At 36.9% G+C, this 23,274-nt stretch overlaps 1 protein-coding gene across 1 annotated transcript in view; it reads right to left on the bottom strand.

Moving 5' to 3' along the window:
* Fbn2 (fibrillin 2) overlaps nt 1-23,274 on the bottom strand; it is a 228,437-nt gene that overhangs the window by 150,201 nt on the left and 54,962 nt on the right. The window contains exons 6-7 of the mRNA XM_048357068.1: nt 16,084-16,281; nt 991-1,116 (exon numbers count right to left, since the gene is read on the bottom strand). Coding sequence (XP_048213025.1) covers nt 991-1,116; nt 16,084-16,281 — 324 coding nt within the window. The remainder of the gene's footprint in view (nt 1-990; nt 1,117-16,083; nt 16,282-23,274) is intronic.

Raw genomic sequence — 23,274 nt, 5'->3', positions numbered from 1 at the left:
ACACACACGAAAAGTGAAATTTTAAAAAGCAAAAACGTAATTTAAATAGATGACAAGGCTTAAGTCACAACAAAAGTAGAAGAGCCATACTTTCTTATCTTTATAAAACTTAGATGAAATAAATTAGTCTAAATAACCTAATAATTGAGAAGACGAAAGAATACTTCAATGCTGTTAAAGAACAGCCAAACTATTCTAAATATCCATGATGGCTGAAGCTATATGCATTTAGAAGCTTCTTCAATTTGATAATGATGACAAAGACTTTTCCTTCAAGAAAATACAAGTGAATTGAGTATACTTGAAAAATGTTGATGGAACGTGTATTCACTTTTATAAGCCTTATTTCAGAAAATTGTTAGTTATCTATTTGAGCAAGCATTTCTTTCAGAAGCTATTGTAGTAAAGTTGTTTCCAAAGCCTTCCTGGGTCAGTTATTTTTGTTTTAAATTTGCTGACCAGTCAAGCAAGAATGTCATTATAGTCATTAAAAGATTTCAGATTATAGTCAAGGAAGAAGGTCATTATAATCATTGAAATAAGGTTATAACGTATAACTTTATGAAATTTTATATAAATAAAGGTTATAATGTATAACATGGTGTCAATTACCAGCATATCATTTTACATGTTATTCTATATTTCACTTCAATTTCTAATCTCCACTTCATTTAAAATTTTTGATACAATTTCATAAATGAAGTAAAAAACTGCCTTATTAAACAATATAAATGGTTGAAGTACTCCCATCTTCACTGTAAACAATTAAGATATATGCAAGTAGATGCAAAATGCTCATTGACTCCTTCTAAATCAAACCCTTTAAGTAAGATATATAACCCATTAGAAAACAACAAAAATTACACTTATGCTTTCATATTAAAGTAGTTATGATGGTTATCAATGGTCTTCAAAATTTCAAATAAAGTCATGTTTTCCTTGGATTCAAATTCAACAATTAGGCCAGCCTCCCAAGCCAGACATACTCGCCTTCACATTTCTGAGTTGTTTCACTCTGCTTGTGGCCTGAGGGGCATCGGCATTCAAAAGAGCCTACTGTGTTGATGCAGTTTCCTCCTTGGCACAGCCCAGGGATAGCCTGGCATTCATCCACATCTACAAGAAGAAAACACTGTGAACATAAACACTACTGATTACAGGACACATTTATCTGCTTCTTTACTGTACAGAAAAATTAAGTGTCCTCCAGAGAACTAAACAATATAGATCAACTAGACTTAACCCATATATACAAAATATTCCATCGAGCAACACCATAATACACGTTCTTCTTGGCCGTACATGGAACATGCCTCTATCAGAAAGAATGACACTGCCCCATTCGTAAGGAAATGGAAAGACTTGGAAAAAAATCATACTAAGTGAGTGAACCAGACTCAAAGAATCATAGACTCTATGGCTTCCCTCACAGGGAATAATTATTACATGTTTAAGATAGTCCTAGCAGAAGATCAAAATAGCTCAATAGCTATGTACATATGAACACAGAAGATGATGCTAAATAAAATAAACTCCAAGTTATGGAAACAAGTGGTTTACCACTGTTGTTATTTTAAATTTACCATCTGAAATTATGCCACTTTCTTTTGTCTTTTTTCCCCAGGGTTTTACCCCTGATGTAACTGTTAATGATTTCTGTACCCTGTGTATTGTATATATGTTTATTGGAACTAGAGAAGGAAAGGAGAACATCAAAATGGAGAGACAAAGGTAAAAGGCGAACCACTACAACAGCATTACTTACAAAACTATATGCTGTAAATGAACTGTAGAACTCATGGGAGGGATAGGGAAGGCGGGAAGGAGGGAGAAAAGTGAGGGAGGAGGTAGCAAGTTTGATAAGAAATGTACTCACTGCCTTACGTATGAAACTGTAACCCCTCTGTACATCACTTTGACAATTTTTTTTAAATGATCAATGTACATATGGGAAAATGAGACCAAATAACTTCAGTAGATGATGGGTGGTGCTGGGACACTGTGAGGGGATAATGGATGGCATGACACTGATTAGAGGCACTGTATTCATAAGTTGGCATTTGAATTTAAAGGCATTTGTACAAGTATTTAAAGATAACAATTAAAAATAAAGAAAAACAGTTTTAGAATATTTAAGGAAAAAATTATGTCAATTGCATCTAGATTCTTGCATAATAAGGAGGAAGAACATGTCTTATTTATTTCACTAATCTAACATTACCCTAACAACAAAGCCGAACAAAGAAATTAAGAGAAAATAACAGAATCATGTCTTTGGTGTAGACAACTGATTGTTAAATAAAAGTTTAATGTCAACTTCAGTAATACAAAATGGTTAATACAATATGATCCAGAGAGGTGTATCATAGGAATTTTTTGCATGTTTTTACTACTTTATTATGGAACAACCACAGAGACAAGTGGGCTTCAGTGAGGAAATATTATTCTTATGAGAGTTATGAAGTCATAAGATACCCCATGTATTATCTTTAGTGGCCATTGTTATTCTGAGATTCAAACAAATATTCAGCCCCAGCTGCTATCACAAATGCAGCAAATCCCAACTTGAAACCTTTAAATATCACACCAAGAAAGGAATAGTTGTTTGCAAAGCCACCCATGTATCTCCAAACTTCATTGAGGGCTCATGGATCCCTTAGTCCTTGTTGAGCCAGCTTCTTCTGCATAGCTTCTAGTGGTTTCCTTTCTATTTTCCACTGCCTAAAATCTGGAAGTTCAATTTTACTATGTCCAGGTCCATGTCCATGTTCATGTCCACAGCCCATTTCTGACAGCAATCTGACCTCTCAGGACACACACTATTCAACCTTACAGCCGGATCAAACCGGAAAACAATAGGAATTCACAGCAGAGATCACAAGAGCCCAATGGCTATACCCTTATGAACACATAAGATGATGCTAAGTGAAATGAACTCCATGTTATGGAAACGATTGTTATATTACTGTTGTAACTACTTTCAATGAGCTATGTGTAACCGTAGCTTCTATTATTGATGATCTTCTTGTATCCCCTTCCTGTGGTTGTACCTGCACTATCTCTGTATCTTATCTGAGTACATTGGAAACCATGTATACTGATATTAGAACTAGGAAACTGAAAGGGAATACCAAAATCGAGAGACACAGGGTAAAAAAGACAAACGACTACAAAAGCAATACTTGCAAAACTGTTTGGTGTAAATGAACTGAACAACTCATGGGGGGGAAAAGGAAAGGGGGAAGAGGGAGGGGGGAATGAGGGAGGAGGTAACAAGCAGTACAAGAAATGTGTCCAATGCCTAATGTATGAAACTGTAACCTCTGTACATTAGTTTGACAATAAAAATTTTAAAAGAATAATCAATATAACTCATAGTATTAAGAGATTACAGGAGAAAAAGTTCAAGATCATCCCACTAATGTAAAGAAAGCAAGTGGCAGATTTTATCTCATTCTTTATACATTTAAAATCTCAGGAAACCAGGAATAGAGTAGAACTTGTTCAATCTGATAATTGAGCTTCTTCAATCTCCTAGCTACTCAGGAGGCTAATGTCGGCTGGACTAAAGTTCAAAGCCAGCCTGGGCAGAAAAAGTCATTGAGACCCCTATATCCAAGATAATAATTAAATAAAAAAAAAAAACTGGCTCAAGCCTAAACAGTGAACTTCATTCAGATTCTAATGAGAAGCTACAAAATCCCCAAGATTATAAATATATCATGACAGGGTGTCTCCCCTGGGCCTGCTCGGAGCAACAATGGCACTTTTCAGGAAGCTTTCTGCAAATAATCCAAATTTTCTTAAAAATGTGAAAACACTTTGATCAAACCACTCTACACTGGAAAGTTTTTATCAGGAAATAATCAGACAAGTGTGCCATGATCTAGGTACAAAAAAAAATTATGTTGCTGTTATATACATTTATTGGAACTAGGGAAGGGAATGGGGAACATAAAAATGGAGAGACAGGATAAAAGACAAACCAATGGAGGAGGTAACAAGTTGGATAAGAAATGTACTCACTGCCTTACATAGGAAACTGTAACCCCTCTGTACGTCACTTTGACAATAAATAAATACTTTTTAAAAAAATCCAAATGACTGAACACTATATCAGATGGCCAAATACTTGAGAATATGTCTCCCTCAAAGCACAGTGATACACTTAGCCACCCAGGAACCTTGCCCTGGGCTGCAGGCAGGTGCATGCCCCTGCAAATCACAAGGAAAGGGTGAACAAAAGTAAATAAGCCGAATCTGTCAGAATACAAAAGTGCAAATAAAAAAAAAAAAAAACTGGCTCAAGTAATAGAGCACCTGGGAAAGCCCTGAGGTAAAAGTCTCAATATCGGGAAAAAAAAGAAGAAGAAAGAAAAAAAAGTTAACATGCTGAACTGTTGGAACATTCTTTTTTCTTTTTCTATTTTTTTCTCATGTCTGTTTTTTTTGAAACTAAGTCTTGCTGTGATCTAGCACAGATTACCCACATGTACCAACAAATCCAGCAAAAATTCATTTACAGACCCATTCAGACAAGTATGCCATGGTCTAGGTACAAAAAAAGTTTATGTTGCTGTTTTATACATTTATTGGAACTATAAAAGACAAACCAATGCAACAGCAATACAGACCCATTCAGAGTAGTGGTCTGTTTATTTAACATGAAATCATATTATATGTGTTCTGCATCTCGCCTTGCTTTTTTCTTTCTTTTTTTTATTTATTTAAAAAGCATGTTGTAGGGCTGGGGATATAGCCTAGTGGCAAGAGTGCCTGCCTCGGATACACGAGGCCCTAGGTTCGACGGCCAGAAGCGGCGCTGTGGCTCAAGTGGCAGAGTGCTAGCCTTGAGCGGGAAGAAGCCAGGGACAGTGCTCAGTGCTCAGGCCCTGAGTCCAAGCCCCAGGACAGGCCAAAAAAAAAAAAAAAAAAAAAGCATGTTGTAGTTCTGTCTCAGATTTTCCCTAACATTTTTGGTAAGCCTAGAAATTTAAGTTGTCTGTCTATAAATTAGAAACGTCTTCAGGTTTATAAGAAAGTTTAGCATCATTACTATTTTGTTCTCCTTTTAGGCCTGTCTATAAAATTACAACAGTGCAAAGTATTTTTGTCCTGAATTTAAATTAATCAACGTAAAATTCAGAGCCTCGTTAAAGACTTTCTAATCCAAACAAAAACTGGAATCAAATACATAAAAGTAGATTTATATACTGAATAGTTTATTAAGAACATTTCAAACCTCATTATTTTAAAATGTACAACATTCCCATCCTTGTTACAATGGGCTATAAAACATCCCTAGAAACTTCTTTCCCTGGCAATTAAATAAGAGAAAGAATAGAATGATACAACTTGGAAAATGAAGCCAAACATATAAATCCCTTAATACTATTCATAAAGTCTTGGGGACTGCATACTTCATAGATTCAGTGAGGTTTCAAAGGGAAAAGCAACCCAACATCAGAGCTCATTTTGTAATTGGCCAAAATGCATTTTCCTAGAAGGAAAAAAGAAAACCTTTTTTGGACTCTCTTATATAGCTATACAGAATTTGTTTCCTTCAGGTAGATCTTTCAGACATATACCAAGAATATCTATTTTTTTTTAAAAGGGCAACCCTCTAGCCTTCCAAGTAGATCTTCAGATTCCTCACATAAGCAACTACTGGTGATTAATTTTCCTTTACTTAGTTTGTGCTGAGGATTTCTGTTCACTGCCTTAATTCAGTGAACAGAATTTATTTCATTAAATGTTGGATTATTTCAAGTCACATGCAAGGACTTTACAAAATGAAATTAAACCTTGTGCAGTGTGAACCATATATAGTAAACGCAATAACTCCAGTCTGTCTATTAAGGTTATATATAATCTGTCAAAGTAATAGTAACTGTCGTTGGTGAACTCATTCATTCTCCAACTTCCTCAAGTAAACTTACCCTGAAAGACCAAATTTATTTTTATTTTATAAATTTGTATTGGATGGCATGTTTTTAGTTCATGCCTAAATATGGAAAAATATGCACATTCATGTAGGTATATAAAAATAGTTACTTTAATTTATATGTATGGAAACTCAAGACCAAGAAAATAATTTTATTTGATAGCATATAAATTTTAACTTTTTCTGTTGCCAAACTAGAGCATTTAGAAAAGAAATTCCTCATTTCTATATTCAGTAAATATTTGTACACAATGCTTTCATTTCCATAAAAACAAATGTTGGATTTTTATGTATAGCCACTGATGGATGGGCCTATCTCTAACTTGAATCTGAGAAATATAGGCCTTTCTGGCAACCCTTCAGTATGGTTTAATGAGCCAGAATACTTACCCATATATGACACACAAAACTCAAATGCTGAAGAAACAATGATCACTGCAAACAAATATTAGTAACTTACTAACAAATTGAATCTGATCTTATAATAAAAAGATCTGTATTTCTTAACAGAGGTCATTATCACTTTCCAGCTATTACTATCACAAACAATTGGAAGCAAATTAGGTGCTTGCCTGTCACTTGCTTTATACCATTCGACCACAATGAAGCCTCTATTTCCCAAATACTACACACCTTCCCTCTGCCTCAACCCTCCCCTCATCCTCCATCATTCATCTCCTGTACTACTACAGAGAACTTGTAACTGGTTTCATGGCTTTCCACGGGGTCCCTAAATATAATCCTTGATAGAGCAACCAGAGCTATCCTTAGACACTGCCTAATATCTTCATGTATGAGCTATGATAGACCAGTATGAGGCCATGGAATATTCCCATGCTAAACAAGAAAACTAACCACTATACTTGCATATAGTGCTTTAAGATACTGGCAGGGTTCTCACTGACTTCTTAATGTAGTTTTATGCCTTCCACCCAATAGATTTTGTCTAATTTGAAAAGTTTTTCTGTTATCGTAAAAGAATTTTTCTAGTTCTTTTCACAAGCATTCCTTACTCTGGTTCTCAGAATATGTCAGCTTTTCCATTGTTAGTGGATTTTTTTTTTCACTTTTTAATTAGTGTGATTCCTTGTCATTGATTTCTTTCTATTGTGTGGATGCATTCCTCTATTGTTTGCCATTCATAATGCAATGTTTTTAAATGTTCAATATTTTACTTTTTATCCTATTTGACAGCCTTTACCTATAGCTAGCACCTGTTAAGAGAGACTGTTTTAAGGTTTTTTGTTGTTGTTGTTGTTGTTTTTAATTTATTTGTCAAAGTGAGAGAGATTACAGTTTCATACATTAGGCATTGGATACATTTCTTGTACTGTTTGTTACCTCCTCCCTCATTCCCCCTTCCCCTCCCCTTTTCCCTCTCCCCCCATGAGTTGTTGTTTAGTTGATTTACACCAAATGGTTTTGCAAGTATTGTTTTTGTAGTCGTTTGTCTTTTTATCCTGTGTCTCTCAATTTTGGTATTTCCTTTCACTTTCCTAGTTCTAATACCAGTATATACAATTTCCAATGTACTTACATAAGATACAGTGATAGTGCAGGTACAACCACAGGAAGGGGAGACAAGAGGATCATCAACAATAGAAGCTACGGTTTTACATGGCATGTTGAAAGTAATTACAACAGTGATATATCACTCATTTCCATAACATGGGAGTTCATTCCACCAAGCATTATCTTATACATTCATAGGGGCATAGCTATTAGGGTCTTGTGATCCTCTGCTGTGACTAGCCTAGCCCTGTGCTAATTATTCCCTGTGAGGGAGACCATAGAGTCCATGTTTCTTTGGGTCTGGCTCACTTCACTTACTATAATTTTTTCCAAGTCCTTCCATTTCCTTACGAATGGGGCAATGCCATTCTTTCTGATAGAGGCATAAAATTCCACTGTGTATATGTACCACATTTTCCTGATCCATTCGTCTACTGAGGGACATCTGGGTTGGTTCCATATTTTAGCTATGACAAATTGTACTGCAATAAACACTGTTGTGCTAGTGGCTTTAGTGTGTTCTTGTTTGTAGTCTTTTGGGTAGATGCCCAAAAGTGGGGCTGCTGGGTCATAGGGGAGCTTATTCCTTTTAAAATCAGGAGCAAGACACGAATGTCCACTCTCTCTCCTCCTCTTCAACATAGTACTAGAATTCCTAGCCAGAGCAATTAGGCAAGAAGAAAACATAAAGGGGATCCAAATAGGAAAAGATGAAGTTAAACTTACTCTCTTCACAGATGACATGATCCTATACCTAAAGAACCCCATAGACTCTACTCGCAAGCTACTAGAGCTGATCCAAAACTTTGGCAAAGTTGCAGGATATAAAATAAACCCCTCAAAAATCAACAGCCTTTCTATAGGCTAATGTCCTAAAGACCGAGGCTGAAATCAGGAAAACAACTCCTTTTGCAATAGCCTCAAAAAACATAAAATACCTAGGAATAACATTAACCAGAGAAGTGAAAGACCTCTATGATGAGAACTTTAAAAATATGAAAAACAAAATTAAGGCAGAACTAAGGAAATGGAAAAACCTCCCATGCTCCTGGATTGGGAGGATTAATATAGTCAACATGCCAATATTGCCAAAGGCTATCTACAAATTCAATGCAATACCCATTAATATCCCAACACCATTTTTTAAGGAAATAAAGGAAGCAATCAAGAAATTCATATGGAACAATAAAAGATGCAGAATAGCAAAAACAATCCTAAGCAGAAAGAACAGTGCTGGAGGAATTATAATACCAAAGCTGTATTATAAAGCTATAGTAATAAAAACAGCTTGGTATTGGCACCAGAACAGGCCTGAAGACCATGGAACAGAATTGAAAACCCAGAATTGAACACACAGAACTATGCCTAATTAATCTTTAATAAAGGAGCTAAAAGAATAGGATGGAAGAAAGCCTCTTTAACAAATGGTGCTGGCAAAACTGATTCAACACCTGCAACAAACTAAAACTAGATCCTTATATATCACCCTGCACCAAAATCAATTCAAAATGGATCAAAGACCTCGAAATTAAAACAGATACCCTGAAAGCACTAAAAGAAGGAGTAGGAGAAACACTTGGGCTCCTTGGCACAGGATGGAACTTCCTTAACAAAGACCCAGAAAGGCTACAAATCAAAGAAAGGTTGGACAAATGGGACTGCATCAAACTGCAGAGCTTCTACAGGGCAAAGGACATAGTTCACAAGATAAACAGAAAGCCCACAGAATGGGAAAAGATCTTTACTAGCCATACAACGGACAAAGGCCTCATATCTAAAATATATGCAGAACTAAAAAATTACATTCCTCCAAGAACCAACAGCCCCCTCAACAAGTGGGCTGAAGACTTAAACAGACTTCTCTCATGAGGAAATGAGAATGGCCGAGAGACATATGAAAAAGTGCTCTACATCACTGGCCATAAAAGAAATGCAAATCAAATCAACATTGAGATTCCACCTCACCCCAGTAAGAATGTCCTATATCAAGAAAACTAACAATAACAACCGTTGGAGGGGATGTGGCCAAAAGGGAACCCTACTTCATTGTTGGTGGGAATGTAAACTGGTTCAGCCAATCTGGCAAGTGGTATGGAGATTCCTCAGAAGACTATTTTGTTTTTAACTTCTTTCAGATAAAAGAAGTATTTGAACATGCACTTATTTCACTAGGATTTTTTAAGGAATATTATTCAACTGCCATTTCCTTATGTTCTTTTTCCTTCTTTTTTCAGTTTTTATTGTTCATTTTTCAATGAGAGCAATATCCTCAAGCAGAAAATCATTTGTTTTAGGAGAGCCAAGAAAAAAATGGGTTGGTTTGAAAGTTTGTAGAAAATATGATCCTAAACAGCTTCTGAACACACTCTATATTCTTTTCTTGGTCTGGGCATAATTCTCAACTTTCATTGAGAACTTCAAGGTGATGGTGTGGCTTCCACCTTGTACTCTTTAAGTTAGAGATGGCTGGCTCGTGGTCCTTATTTCTTGTTATTTCTCCCCTAACATCTCCCTTGCCCCCAGGAGTGGACGAAAAGGCTCCTAGTGGACACTTGGAAATGGCTTGTCACAAAGTTTCCTCTTCCTCCTCTTTCTCTTCTTGTTCTCTTTCCCTCCTTTCCTCTTTTCTTGCCTCCCTCCTCTGTTTTTCTCACAGTGAGAATCAGCTGTCTTCCTTCCAGGAACATTCCTCTCCATACCAACAGAACATCTGGAACCTTCATTAGGTTCAAACAAACACATACTGAACAGCTTTTCAGAATGATCATACTAACAGTACATGTTTGGAACACTTCCCCAGTCCTAATGCCTTCCCAACACTGATTTTAAATAAGTATTATAAGTTTTATAGGTATTATAGTGTCCTGAGTTGGAATCTATCCATTATTTTCATGGGACTACTGGTTGGTTTCAAAGGACTGAAATCTCCTGCTCTATCTAAATTTATGTAGATTTAGGTTATATACGAATGATGTATGTTGAGACAGCATAATCATTTAAAGTTAAATGTTATAATGATGTGGTTAGTATGGTCAATGCAGAGAGCCAAGAATTCGTTTGCCCATAACTATCTTTATTAATTCAGGTACCTCAAATAAACCAAATAATCATGAAATCTTCTTTGCATTTAGTGCTTTGCAGAAGGCCTAGAATTATCAGCTTAAGGGCCATAGAAAAGAATGTGTACTGGCTTTTGTTTCACAAGACCTGGTTTACAGCCTGTAGTGCTATTTCTTTATTCAAGTACATGTCCTGTGAACTAATTATGTCCTCCCTACATTGAATATGTGAAATTATGTACCTCTTGTGTTACCTGGAATGAAGCAGAGGCTAAGCACCAATGCTTTGCTATCAGCAGGGATAAGCCACAGATGGAACATAACAGACAAGGTACTGACATCATGTTTTTGGTATTGTTTTTGCAGATTCCAGAACTTGAACTCTGGACCTTGCCATGGCTAAGGTGGCATACTACCACTTGAACCACTTCTCCAACCTGGCTTTTTGCTGGCAAAGTGGAAGGAATCTCAAAGATTTTTCTGGACTGGCTGTCATCAAACCGCAGTACTTCAGATCTCTGCCTCCAGAGTAGCTAGGATCACAGCTTTTGAGCCATCGGTGCCACATTTCTTTTTCTTTTTGCTTGATTCGTAGGACCAGTGTTTGATTGAGGATCTTGGACTTGCTGGGATTGCACTGTGCTACTTGAGCCACAGTTTCAGCCCTGTTCTCCATGTTAAATCCTAAGGACCAGTTTAAGAGTCTAATATCTATCAAGTGACATAAATGAATAACTATATCATTTGCATCAAGATATTTCTGACGATTATACCTATACCCTATTGAATGCATAAAGACACAATAACATGTATTAATCTTAAAATATGTCATGTCTACCCAGAATAGACTCACGAAGATAAATGTAAGTTTGGGAAACTATTTGTATTAAAATTATACATCAGCCACATGCCAGTGACTCACACCTGTAATTCTAGCTACTCAGGAGGCTGAGATCTGAAGATTATGGTTCAAAGCCAACCTGGGCAGGAAAGTCTGTGAGACTCTTATCTCCAATTAACCACCAGGAAACCAGAAGTGTCACTGTGGCTCAAGTGGTAGATCACTAGCCTTGAGCTGAAGAGCTCAGGGACAGTGCCCAGGCCCAGTGTTTCAGCACCAACACACGCACGCACGCACACACACACACACACACACACACACACACACACAAAACAACAACAAAAACACATTATACACCATATGCACATACCAGTTTGAGACATATTTAAGGTTTTTTAATTTTTCTAAAAGGATAAAATTCAACCTCAAAATGTTTAATTCACTTGTTTCATAATAGCTTAAACTTTAAGCCCTATATATGTGCTAATTTTGGTCTTTTTGTACAATATAGAATGTAAAAAAAAAATAAGATGATGTGTAGCTCAAGTGGTAGAGCACTTGCCTGGCAACTACAAGGCCCTGAGTTCAAGCCACAGTACTACCCACAAACAGTACTAAATGTGGATGAAAGGCAAGAGCACATGTGTCTTTCAAACTAAAGCACCTAAGGATTATGATGATGGCTCACTAGAAACATGCACCTTACCTTTGGTTATCGCTTCCTCAAAAAGAAACAAAATGTACTGATTTTTCTACTGCTCAGTATGTTAATGTAAGATCTTAATTTTCTGTTGCCTCTCATTTTCCAGTTAACCCTACATATTACATAAACATACTCCACAAACACTGCATTCAATCCCTGTAAAACCAAAGACTAAGCAACTATAGCTGGATCCACCACAGGATGAGACTGTATTAAGAACTTCAGAAATGTTTAAGCTAATGTCTTGGCTATAGGGAACCATGTTTGAGGACCAATATTAGGCTACAAACACTTATTGTCCATGTAGCTGACATTTATTTTTAGTTCTATAAAATGTTTACAAAAATACTGCAAAAATGATCATGTATGTATTGTGAATTTAGTGCTATTTTTCATTTCTCATTTCTTCCAGATTCATTTGGCATATGGAATTAGTAAAGACTAAGAGTCTAAAGTCTAGAAATTCAAAGGGAAAAAATGAGATCACAGTAAGCTGTAGTTTAAAAATAGCCTGAAATGAGAATTAATATTTAATTGAGAACTTTCTGGGTATGCCATGATTTTTGAAATAATGCAGAACTTTTTAACTTGCTTTCCCAGATATCTTAACCATGTGGCAAACTTCAATTGCTCCTATTACTATACAAAGCCATCAGATTTCAAGGCAAATGGAGTCCAAAACTTATCTATGCTACATAAACACAATCAAATAAGTTTTCAGACATTACTAAACCCTGAAAGACATTTTAAAATTTGAGATCAAATGACATATTTTTAAATGATTGTTTTTTGAAATACTATGCCTCTCTGACAAAATACTGAAATAAAAAATTCTAAGTATAAACACAGATGAGGAATGTCAATTAATTCTGAATGTTTTGGTTGAAGTTAAGGCCTTTCTCTGACTAAACTGCCTTGATGTTTGAGAAGCATTTCAATTTTAGTCTGATTTATTAGTTGAAAAGACATGTAATGAGTATCTACTTCATGTTAAGCACGGCTTCAGCACCCTTACAGGTATCAGTAAGTAACATGGTTAGTGTCTGTGACACTCTATCTCCAATTAATTAGCAAAAAGCTACACTAGAGGTGTGATTCAAGTGGAAGAGCACCACCTGTGAGCAAGAAAACTGAGCAAGATCTCAAAAATGAGCTGACTTTATGCCTTGTGGAGTTTATTAATCTTACTGGCAAGAATAGAAGCAAAAAGGAAGTTAACTATTTTAGAAGGTAAAAAGTGATACAGAATAAAAATGAGTATTAAATCTAGTCAGTATTATCCTAGAAAACCTAGTTAGTATAGTGTATTTATGTAAATTATATAGTTCACATGTTATGCCAGTCTGGGAAATCTATGGAGTACAACAAATACCATATAGATTATATTATAGTACACTTTTCCTACAAAAGAAATTGTTATACTCTCCTGGATAATGCATAATTAGACTGATTTTCATACAAAAAAAACCTAGAAATTTTACTGTCTATACTAAAGCAATAGATTAAACATGACATTTCACACAATCTTCATCCTGATCTAAGATAAAGATAGCCTGGCACCTCATCTGTGATTGCTACTAAAAATCCATTCTTAGTCCACAAGTGACAACAGGTTTACATTGATAAAATAAAATGTTTCTAATCCACTGAATTACATTGTGACCCTTGGGTTATCTCTGTAATTATGACTGGATAGGAGTTTAGATACAGACTTTTTTCGGGGGGGGACATGGTCCTGGCACTTGAACTCTGGGCCTGAGTGATACCACTTGAGCCACAGCACCACTTCTGGGTGTGTGTGTGTGTGTGTGTGTGTGTGTGTGTGTGTGTGTGTGAGAGAGAGAGAGAGAGAGAGAGAGAGAGAGAGAGAATTGATTAACTAGAGATAAAAGTCTCCTGGACTTTCCTATCAAAGCTTGCTTCAAACTGTAATCCTCAGATCTCAGCCTCCTGAGTAGCTAGGATTACAAGCCATTAGTGACTCAGCTGAGAACAATTTTTAATATAGCTTGAAGATCCCTTAGTTGAAATTCCTGAGACCACAAGGATCAAATTTTTAATGTTTTAAGAATGCATTCCAGTGTTACAAAACATTCTGGATGTGTTTTGAAATATTTGAATAAACAAAAGGAAGTATGGGTACGAATGGAGTCTAAGGGCAGAATTAATTTCTGTTTCATGTATACTACGCACAGAGTGTGAAGGCAAAACTACATGAGATTCTATATAATGTGTATTTTCATTGCAACCTGTCACATGAGGGCAGGTATTACTACAATTCTGACGTTTTGCATCAAGTTAGTGCTCAAAAGGTTTGGATTTGGGAGTCCTTTGGGTTTCAGATTAGAGACATTAAACCTGTATTACTTTTTATAAAACTACAAAATGAACAAAAATTTTGAGGAGACATTTAATAAAATATGCAAAGCACTTACATATGAACTTCTAAAACCATAGTTCTCATTTGGGGTGTGGGGTGTGGTACATTAGAAAGATTATTTTTGTGTGTGTACCAGTATCATAGCTTGAACTCAGGACCTCGAACTCTTGACTGGCTTACTTGCTCATGGCTTGTACTCTACCTCTTGAGCCATGCCTCCAGTCCAGCATTTTGTCAGTTAACTGATACGGAGTCTCTGAGACTTTTCTGCCCTGGTTGGCTTCAAATTGTGAAGTAACTAGGATGACAGGCATGAGCCACCAGCACCTGGCTTGCTTTCTAAAATAGGACACTTACATGATGGTGTGGGAGGAAACCTATTGTCGTCACTTCTAAAACTACTCACTAACACCAATTTAATAAATTTCAGATCGAACTTTGCACAATGTTTAACTATAGCAAATTAATTCCCTACATCTCATATAGGAATAGTATCATTTCTGTAACAAATTCAAGAATCATTCTATTTCCTTATAACTATGCAATGTGAATACAACTACCATTTCAAAGCTCATTAGAGAGAATATTTCCAAGCTCTAAAACAAAATGTATTTTGGCAGGCACCAGTGAGTGGCTCATGCCTACAATCCTACCTACAGAAAAGGTTGAGATCTGAGATCATAGTTCAAAGTCAACCCCAGGCAAGAAAGCCCATGGTACTCATATCTACAAATAACTTCCAAAAAGCCTGAAGTATAGGTGTAGCCCAAGTGGTAGAATGTTAGTCTTGAGCAAAAAAACAACCCAAGGATAGCCACCAGGTCCTAGATTCAAGCAGCCCAAGATCAGCACCAAAAAAATAATAAAAATTCAATACATTAAGAGAAATAACCAAGAGTGATAAGAATTTAAGATTGGTTAAAATAATGAAACAGTATGTGATAAGAATTAAGATTAGCTAAAATGTTGAAACAGTAAGGATATAACCATTTGGAGCTTCTTGGGCTGAAATGAGCTATTATAGCACCCCTTGTCCCTGATGGAACTTTGATACATACATCCGTGACATGGACAGAACTGAGAACACCAAGAGATCATTCAAAGACAAGATTGTAACCAATGTGAGTCATGAGGGCTGAATTACTGTAGGCACTTTATCTGTAAAGACTCAATAGTTATCCAAAAGAAAAAGGAAAAGGAAAACCAATCTAGAGACAAACTGGGGTGCCTCTGCTGTCCTCAGTTCAGGTTCTAACAGTCTGAATGAAATCAGAAAGAAGATATCTCTTTCCTGGGTGAGTGTGCAGCTGGGGGGGCGGGGTGGGGAGGACAGAGGAGACACACCCTTTGGTTGAAGATAGAGAGGCTTGTCCTCTTATAAATATCACAAAACAGATTTTAAGATTTTCCCTTATTTTTCACTTGTGCCTCTCTTTTCCATTCCATTAATGTCAATACTTGAGACTTAGTTATTTATTAGGTGACAAAAATATAAACCCTCTCTGGTCAGGCTTGTTTACAAATCCTCTCTCAAAAATGGATAGTGTGTTCAAGGTTACCATATACAGTGCCAGAGTCTTCCACTCCAGGCAAATGAGAGGTGACATGTAAGTGGCTCTGCACACAGACAGACAGCAGACTCACCTTGGCAAGCCCCAGTACGAATATTGGGGATGAACCCCCTCCTGCAAGGTTGAGGCTGGGCAGGACAAAGCTCACATGGATGGCCCCACGCCCGGCCAATGGTAGCACAGCACAGGGTCTTCGTGCAGACAATCCCTGTCAGCTGCCCTTGGCACATCTGGTTGTTGACCTGAGTGAAACACGGACCTGTTCTGTAATCTGGAGTGTGAGAGAAGAAGAAAAGACAGGTTTTACGATCATGCACCAATCTTATATCAGAGCTTCCAAATGCAGACAACAGAGGCTATTACTTATGACCATAGTCTAAAGACAAAAGGTTAGAGTTTTCTATTGAAAATTCACAATTTGACATTCATGAGAGGTGCATTAAGAGGCTTCAATGTATTTTACACTGAGCACTGTAAATATATGGCTCATGGGCTATACTGGTACACAGATGTGTTTTCTTGGCTAGAACAATGTTTTTGAGAGATTTAAATTAATAGCAAGATTTTTAAAACTTGAAATTTTCAGATGAAATCTGTATTTTTTCTTCTGGAACTACTGGAAGTTCTAGACCCATGAGGCCCACCATGCTGTGTGGCAGCAGTGGACTGAAATGTGTGTTCTCCAGGCCCTCCCACTTGTGATTCCCAGTAACAAGGCAAAATACAGTACGAGGGTTGTGGCCCAGCTATCAAGTGAGAATCTGCCTCAAAAATAACCAGTGCAGGGGCTGGGGATATGGCCTAGTGGCAAGAGTGCCTGCTTCATATACATGAGGCCCTGGGTTCGATTCCCCAGCACCACATATACAGAAAATGGCCAGAAGTGGCGCTGTGGCTCAAGTGGCAGAGTGCTAGCCTTGAGCAAAAAGAAGCCAGGGACAGTGCTCAGGCCCTGAGTCCAAGGCCCAGGACTGGCAAAAAAAAATAAAATTAATTAAAAATAACCAGTGCAGAAAGGAGCTGGAGATATGGCTAAGGTGGTAGAGCTTTTGCCTAAGAAACCCAAGACTATGAATTCCATCCACAATGCCACTTATATATAGACAGCTTCCTGTCTATAAATATTTAGTTCCAGTAAGCAGATTGCCATTGTTGTGTCAGTCTGGTTCTATAAGTTAGCACAGTTAGAAAGAAAATAATGCTCACATTCTTACAGATTAATCTGTAAGAGTATAATGTAAGAATCTCTGTTGTGTAATCTTTGTTCTCCAGCCCATGACAGTTGTCATTGCCCAGTGCTGTTATGTTAACGATAAGGAAAGCCTCAGTAAACATATGCCATGTAGGATGTACAGGCTGACTCCTACATGAACACTGAGGAATCCATGGAGTCCTTCCATCTCAGAATGCAGCCTGTGGGCCGGCAATGTCCCTGTCATTTTGCATCTGGTTAGAAGGTAGACTCGGGGCCATGATTTTCATTTTAACAAGATATTCATGAGAGGCACATTGCAACTTTACATTTAAGGGCTGGTTAGACTACAGGCAACTTGATGGCTAGTACTGCCTTTCTTCCTGCTATACTTTACTAAACCTTTTGTACTCTTCTAGATGAAAGCAAATCATGAACTTATTATGAGTTCTGCTGCTATTGCTATCTTTTTTTTTTTTTTTGGCCAGTCCTGGGCCTTGAACTCAGGGCCTGAGCACTGTCCCTGGCTTCTTTTTGCTCAAGGTTAGCACTCTGCCATTTGAGCCACAGCGCCACTTCTGGCCGTTTTCTGTATATGTGGTGCTGGGGAATCAAACCCAGGGCCTCATGTATACAAGGCAAGCACTCTTGCCTCTAGGCCATATCCCCAGCCCTGCTATTGCTATCTTGAAGGACACAAGAAATCAGAAAAATGTCAGTTCCCTGAGTACTAATCAATTCAGTGACTCGTGTTGGCTCCTAAAGTATAATAGTATATAAAAACACTTTTTCATTTGATAAAGATAGCAGGCAAAATTTAGCAAGTCTTGGAAACATAACAGGCCATTAAAGCCATCCCAGTGAATTCTAACACACGTGACAATCTCCCTTATCAAGAGAAAGCTAATACAGATGTAAGTCAGATATGCTGTAAGAACAAAACAATTTCATATTTAAAAGAAGAACAAATAGGATTTTGTAAATAATTATTCCTTGGAAATTTAAACTTAGATAATAATTTTGTATTCAAAATACCAAGGTTGTGAGTCTTATAACTTTTGCATTCTGACAACTTAGCCCATCTTAAAACCATATAAAACTTCAAGCTTTTCAAATAGAAATGGGGCTTTCTAATATAAAGTAAAAGGATATTTTAAAAGTTCCATGAAAGGAAAAACCTAGAGTAGGTAAAACTTTTGGCAAACTATTTTAATATTCTTCTACTCTGCAGCTGAACTTCAACAAAAATAGCTCATTTTTAATCCCCTGCATAAGAACAACAGATGTGGGGCTGGGAATATGGCCTAGTGGCAAGAGTGCTTGCCTTGTATACATGAAGCCCTAGGTTTGATTCCCCAGCACCACATATATAGAAAACGGCCAGAAGTGGCGCTGTGGCTCAAGTGGCAGAGTGCTATCCTTGAGAAAAAAACAAAACAAAAAAAACCCCAAAAAAACAAAAAAACAACAACAGATGTTCTGGCTGCAATTAGTGTTTTGGAAAAAAATGATCTTTGGTATATACGTGAAAGTATGTCCACCTTATAAATAAGATGCTGCCCATACAACAAAACATATCCAAATATTCTCAGACAATTCACATTTGGTAGTTTTAAATAAATACTAGATTGACAATTTTAAATTTAATTAAGTTCTGAATAAGTGAAGAGAAGTCTAATATGTACAAAAATATTTAAAAATTATTTTCTCTTAGCATCAAATAAGAATACCTGTGCTCAAATGCTTTATACTTTTCAGGTTCCCAAGGAGAAAGTCTGAACAAGATTCACCTAAGCAAACCAATTGTCCAGAAAATCCATTCTTTCCTTTGAAAACCACCCTCTTTTAGCATTTCTCATTGGAGAAGAAGAATATCTGGACATGGCCAGCTGTGGGTTTTCTAAAATTATCTGTCATTTAGGGAAAGCACTGATTATAGCAAACCTAGCTCCCCACCCACCCCTTCCTAGAAGTAGAGTTTACCATTTCTTACTAAGCTCCTTTGTTTACATTATCCTCCTTACAAAATGAACACTTCACTTTCTTTCTTGTATAATAGTATTTCCCTTTTTCATGGGCAGTTAATTAAACTCTCAATCTGACCTATGCATTCAAGAATCATCCTCATGTAAAATAAGAACAAATACCCCCCGCCATGCAGCCTTTCAGTTCAGATTAAACCACCTTATGCTAACAATGCTTTAATTAAAGTCAGAGTCCTAAAAATACATAAACTAATTGTTATTGGCCATGAATTCTTTCTAGGACATCTTCATCTCAAACAAACTGTCACATGCTATGCTAACCATTCAGAGTGAGAGCTGTAGGCAAAGTACAGAAGGATCAAAATTGTAACTTGGTATACTGGAACCAGTGGATTAGAAACAGATACTTTACTCATTACATTATGACTTAGAAAATTTTGTTTAAAAACAGTCCTTGTGATGCAATATTGCTAATTTGATTTTCCGATATCTAAGTGAAGTACGGCATATTACATTCTCTTATGTCACTTCATGTTGTTTTGGCAGAACTGGGGGTTGGTTGATAGACAAGCACTTGGTCAATAGCTCTCTACCACTTGAGTCACAAATCCAATCCTCTTGTGCTTTAACTATTTTTTAGATAAGGTTACATATTTTTGCTTAGGGTTGGCCTCAGACCTCAATCTTCCTACCTACAGCTTCCTGCCTACCTGGGATCACAGATGCAAGTCCCACAAGTTCAAGAATTTATTTATTAAAATGAAGTCTTACTAACTCTTTTTCTGCCTCATTTGGCCTTGAACCATGATCTCCTGATTTCTGCCTGGGATTTCAGATGTGAGCCACCACATTTGGTTTCATCATTTTCTATTATCAGTGTTAGTGAAATTAGCAATGTCATAAAATACACTATGCATTGCTTTTATTAGAAACAACTTAACTCAAGTATACTTCATATACCATATATTGATATGTTATCAATAGAAAATACAATGAGCTTTGATGAATGTACTAAAATGTACAACCATCATCACAATCCAGTTTTAGAATTTATTTTTATTTAGATTTTGGAATAGATTTATTACCTCAAAATATTCATTTATTTGGAATGTCCATTCCTAGTCTCAATCCCAATTAGCTACTAACTTAGTTCCTGTCAGTATAAATTTGCCTTTCCTGAATAATTTATATAAATGGAATCATAATGGGCCAGGCCAAACATGAAGGCTAAAATCTGTACAGAAGACTTATCTATACATAGAAGAAAAGTACTTGTGCAGAGCCCAGAAGGAGGCCAGGGCACAGAGATGTAGGCATGCTTACATAATATATGGAAACAGGCAATATTCTTTTTGTAATGAGAAGATCAAATGTTTATTAGCATTAGTTAGTTGTACAAGGAATCCATTTGGCATGTCCATTTATGCAGGCAATGTATCGTAAACAAGAGTCACCACTATGTTTATCTTCTCTGCACATACCAAACTAATCACAGATAAAAGGGATTTTTTAAGTGTTTTATCAGCACTGTACAATATATTCTTTAAGACAATTCCAACTTTCTCTTTGAAACAGTATGTCAGTCAGCAGATTTTTAGTGGTGGCAGACTGGGGGGTCAGATCTTCCAAATTAACTGAAATGGCAAAGCAGGCAGACAACCCAAAAGAGGCCTAGGCTAAGAACCTGTGTAATTCTCAGGTTCTATTCAGTATGTTTTACTATGATAGATTAAAACATGAACTTAAATTTAACAAGATAAATACGTAAAAATAGAATATGAACTTAGAGGAGCTGATTAGCATGTTTTATAACTTTTTCCAGTTCTAAACAACAAAACTCACTCAGAGATTAGCAGCTCCAGTACCGAAATACTATCAGATATGAAAAAAACACTGATCATTACAGAAAGTAAGTATAATGTTAATCATGGGTTAAAATTACAGATTATAGGATCTATACTGAATAAGATTGGGAATAAAAAAAGGGGAAGAAATGAAAGATGAGGAACTAGAATAAAGCTACTGGACTGACTTTTCTCATTAGGCCCATTGTACAGGAGAAATCGTCACTGTGACCACAATGTGGCTGCACATAGCTGCAGGTGATGCATGTGACTATACCCAGTCAGACATGGCGTACAGTTACAGACCCTGTCCATGGTGTAACTTAAGAAAGCTTACCATTACACCTGGAAGTCACTGTTGTTCCTAGGAGTTGTGCAATGGGTAGCTATGCTCGAGATCTTTTATGCTTTAACTGCACGTTAAACAATTACATAAGATATCCCTTCTTAAGTGAAACACCTCTTTGAGGAGAACTTTAAAACCTTGAAAAACGAAATTAAGTCAGAAGTAAGGAAATGGAAAAACCTCCCATGCTCCTGGATTGGTAGGATTATATAATCAAAATGGCAATATTGCCAAAGGCTATCTACAAATTCAATGCAATACCCATTAATATCCCAACACCATTTTTTGATGAAATAGAGGAAGCAATCCAGAAATTCATATGGAACAAAAAACGACCTAGAATAGCAAAAACAATCCTAAGCAGAAAGAACAGTGCTGGAGGAATTACAATACCCAACTTCAAGCTGTATTATAAAGCTATAGTAATAAAAACAGCTTGGTATTGGCACCGGAACTGGTCTGAAGACCAATGGAACAGAATTGAAGACCCGGGAATGAACCCACAGAACTACGCCTACTTAATCTTTGATAAAGGGGCTAAGACAATAGTTTGGAAGAAAGATAGCCTCTTTAACAAATTGTGCTGGAAAAACTGGCTCAACACATGCAACAAATTAAAACTAGATCCTTATATATCACCCTGCACTAAAATCAATTCCAAATGGATTAAAGACCTCGAAATCAAAACAGACACCCTGAAAACACTAAAGGAAGAAGTAGGAGAAACACTTGGGCTCCTTGGCGCAGGACGGAACTTCCTGAACAAAGACCCAGAAAGGCTACAAATCAAAGAAAGGTTGGACAAATGGGACTGCATCAAACTGCAGAGCTTCTGCACGGCAAAGGACATAGCTTGCAAGATAAACAGAAAGCCCACAGACTGGGAGAAGATCTTTACCACCATTCAACGGACAATGGCCTCATCTCTAAAATATATGCAGAACTAAAAAAATTACCTTCCTCCAAAACAAAACCGCGAAGAACTAATAGCCCACTCATCAAGTGGGCTAAAGACCTACAAAGAGACTTCTCTGATGAGGAAATGAGAATGGCCGAGAGACATATGAAAAAGTGCTCTACATCACTGGCCATAAAAGAAATGCAGATCAAAACAACATTGAGATTCCATCTCACCCCAGTAAGAATGTCATATATCAAGAAAACTAACAATAACAGTTGGTGGAGGGGATGTGGCCAAAAGGGAACCCTACTTCATTGTTGGTGGGAATGTAAACTGGTTCAGCCACTCTGGCAAGCAGTATGGAGATTCCTCAGAAGGCTAAATGTAGAACTCCCCTATGACCCAGCAACCCCACTTTTGGGTATTTATCCAAAAAACTACAAACAAAATCAAAGTAAAGCCACCAGCACAACAATGTTCATTGCAGCACAATTTGTCATAGCGAGAATCTGGAACCAACCCAGATGCCCCTCCGTAGACGAATGGATCAGGAAAATGTGGTACATATACACAATGGAATTTTATGCCTCTATCAGAAAGAATGACATTGCCCCATTTGTAAGGAAATGGAAGGACTTGGAAAAAATTATACTAAGTGAAGTGAGCCAGACCCAAAGAAACATGGACTCTATGGTCTCCCTTATAGGGAATAATTAGCACAGGTTTAGGCAAGTCACAACAGAGGATCACAAGAGCCCAATAGCTATACCCTTATGATCCCATAAGATGATGCTAAGTGAAATGAACTCCATTTTATGAAAATGATTGTTATATCAGAGTTGTAACTACTTTCAACATCCCATGTGTATCTGTAGTTTCTACTATTGATGATGTTCATGTATCACCTTCTTGTGATTGTATCTACACTATCTCTGTAATCTTATCTGAGTGTATGGGAAACAGTGTGTACTGGTATTAGAATTAGGAAATTCAAAG

Source organism: Perognathus longimembris, chromosome 11, assembly GCF_023159225.1.
Source record: "Perognathus longimembris pacificus isolate PPM17 chromosome 11, ASM2315922v1, whole genome shotgun sequence".
In the NCBI taxonomy this organism is placed as follows: domain Eukaryota; kingdom Metazoa; phylum Chordata; class Mammalia; order Rodentia; family Heteromyidae; genus Perognathus; species Perognathus longimembris.
Note: the sequence above shows the minus strand (reverse complement) of the source record. Positions and strands in the feature narration are given on the sequence as shown.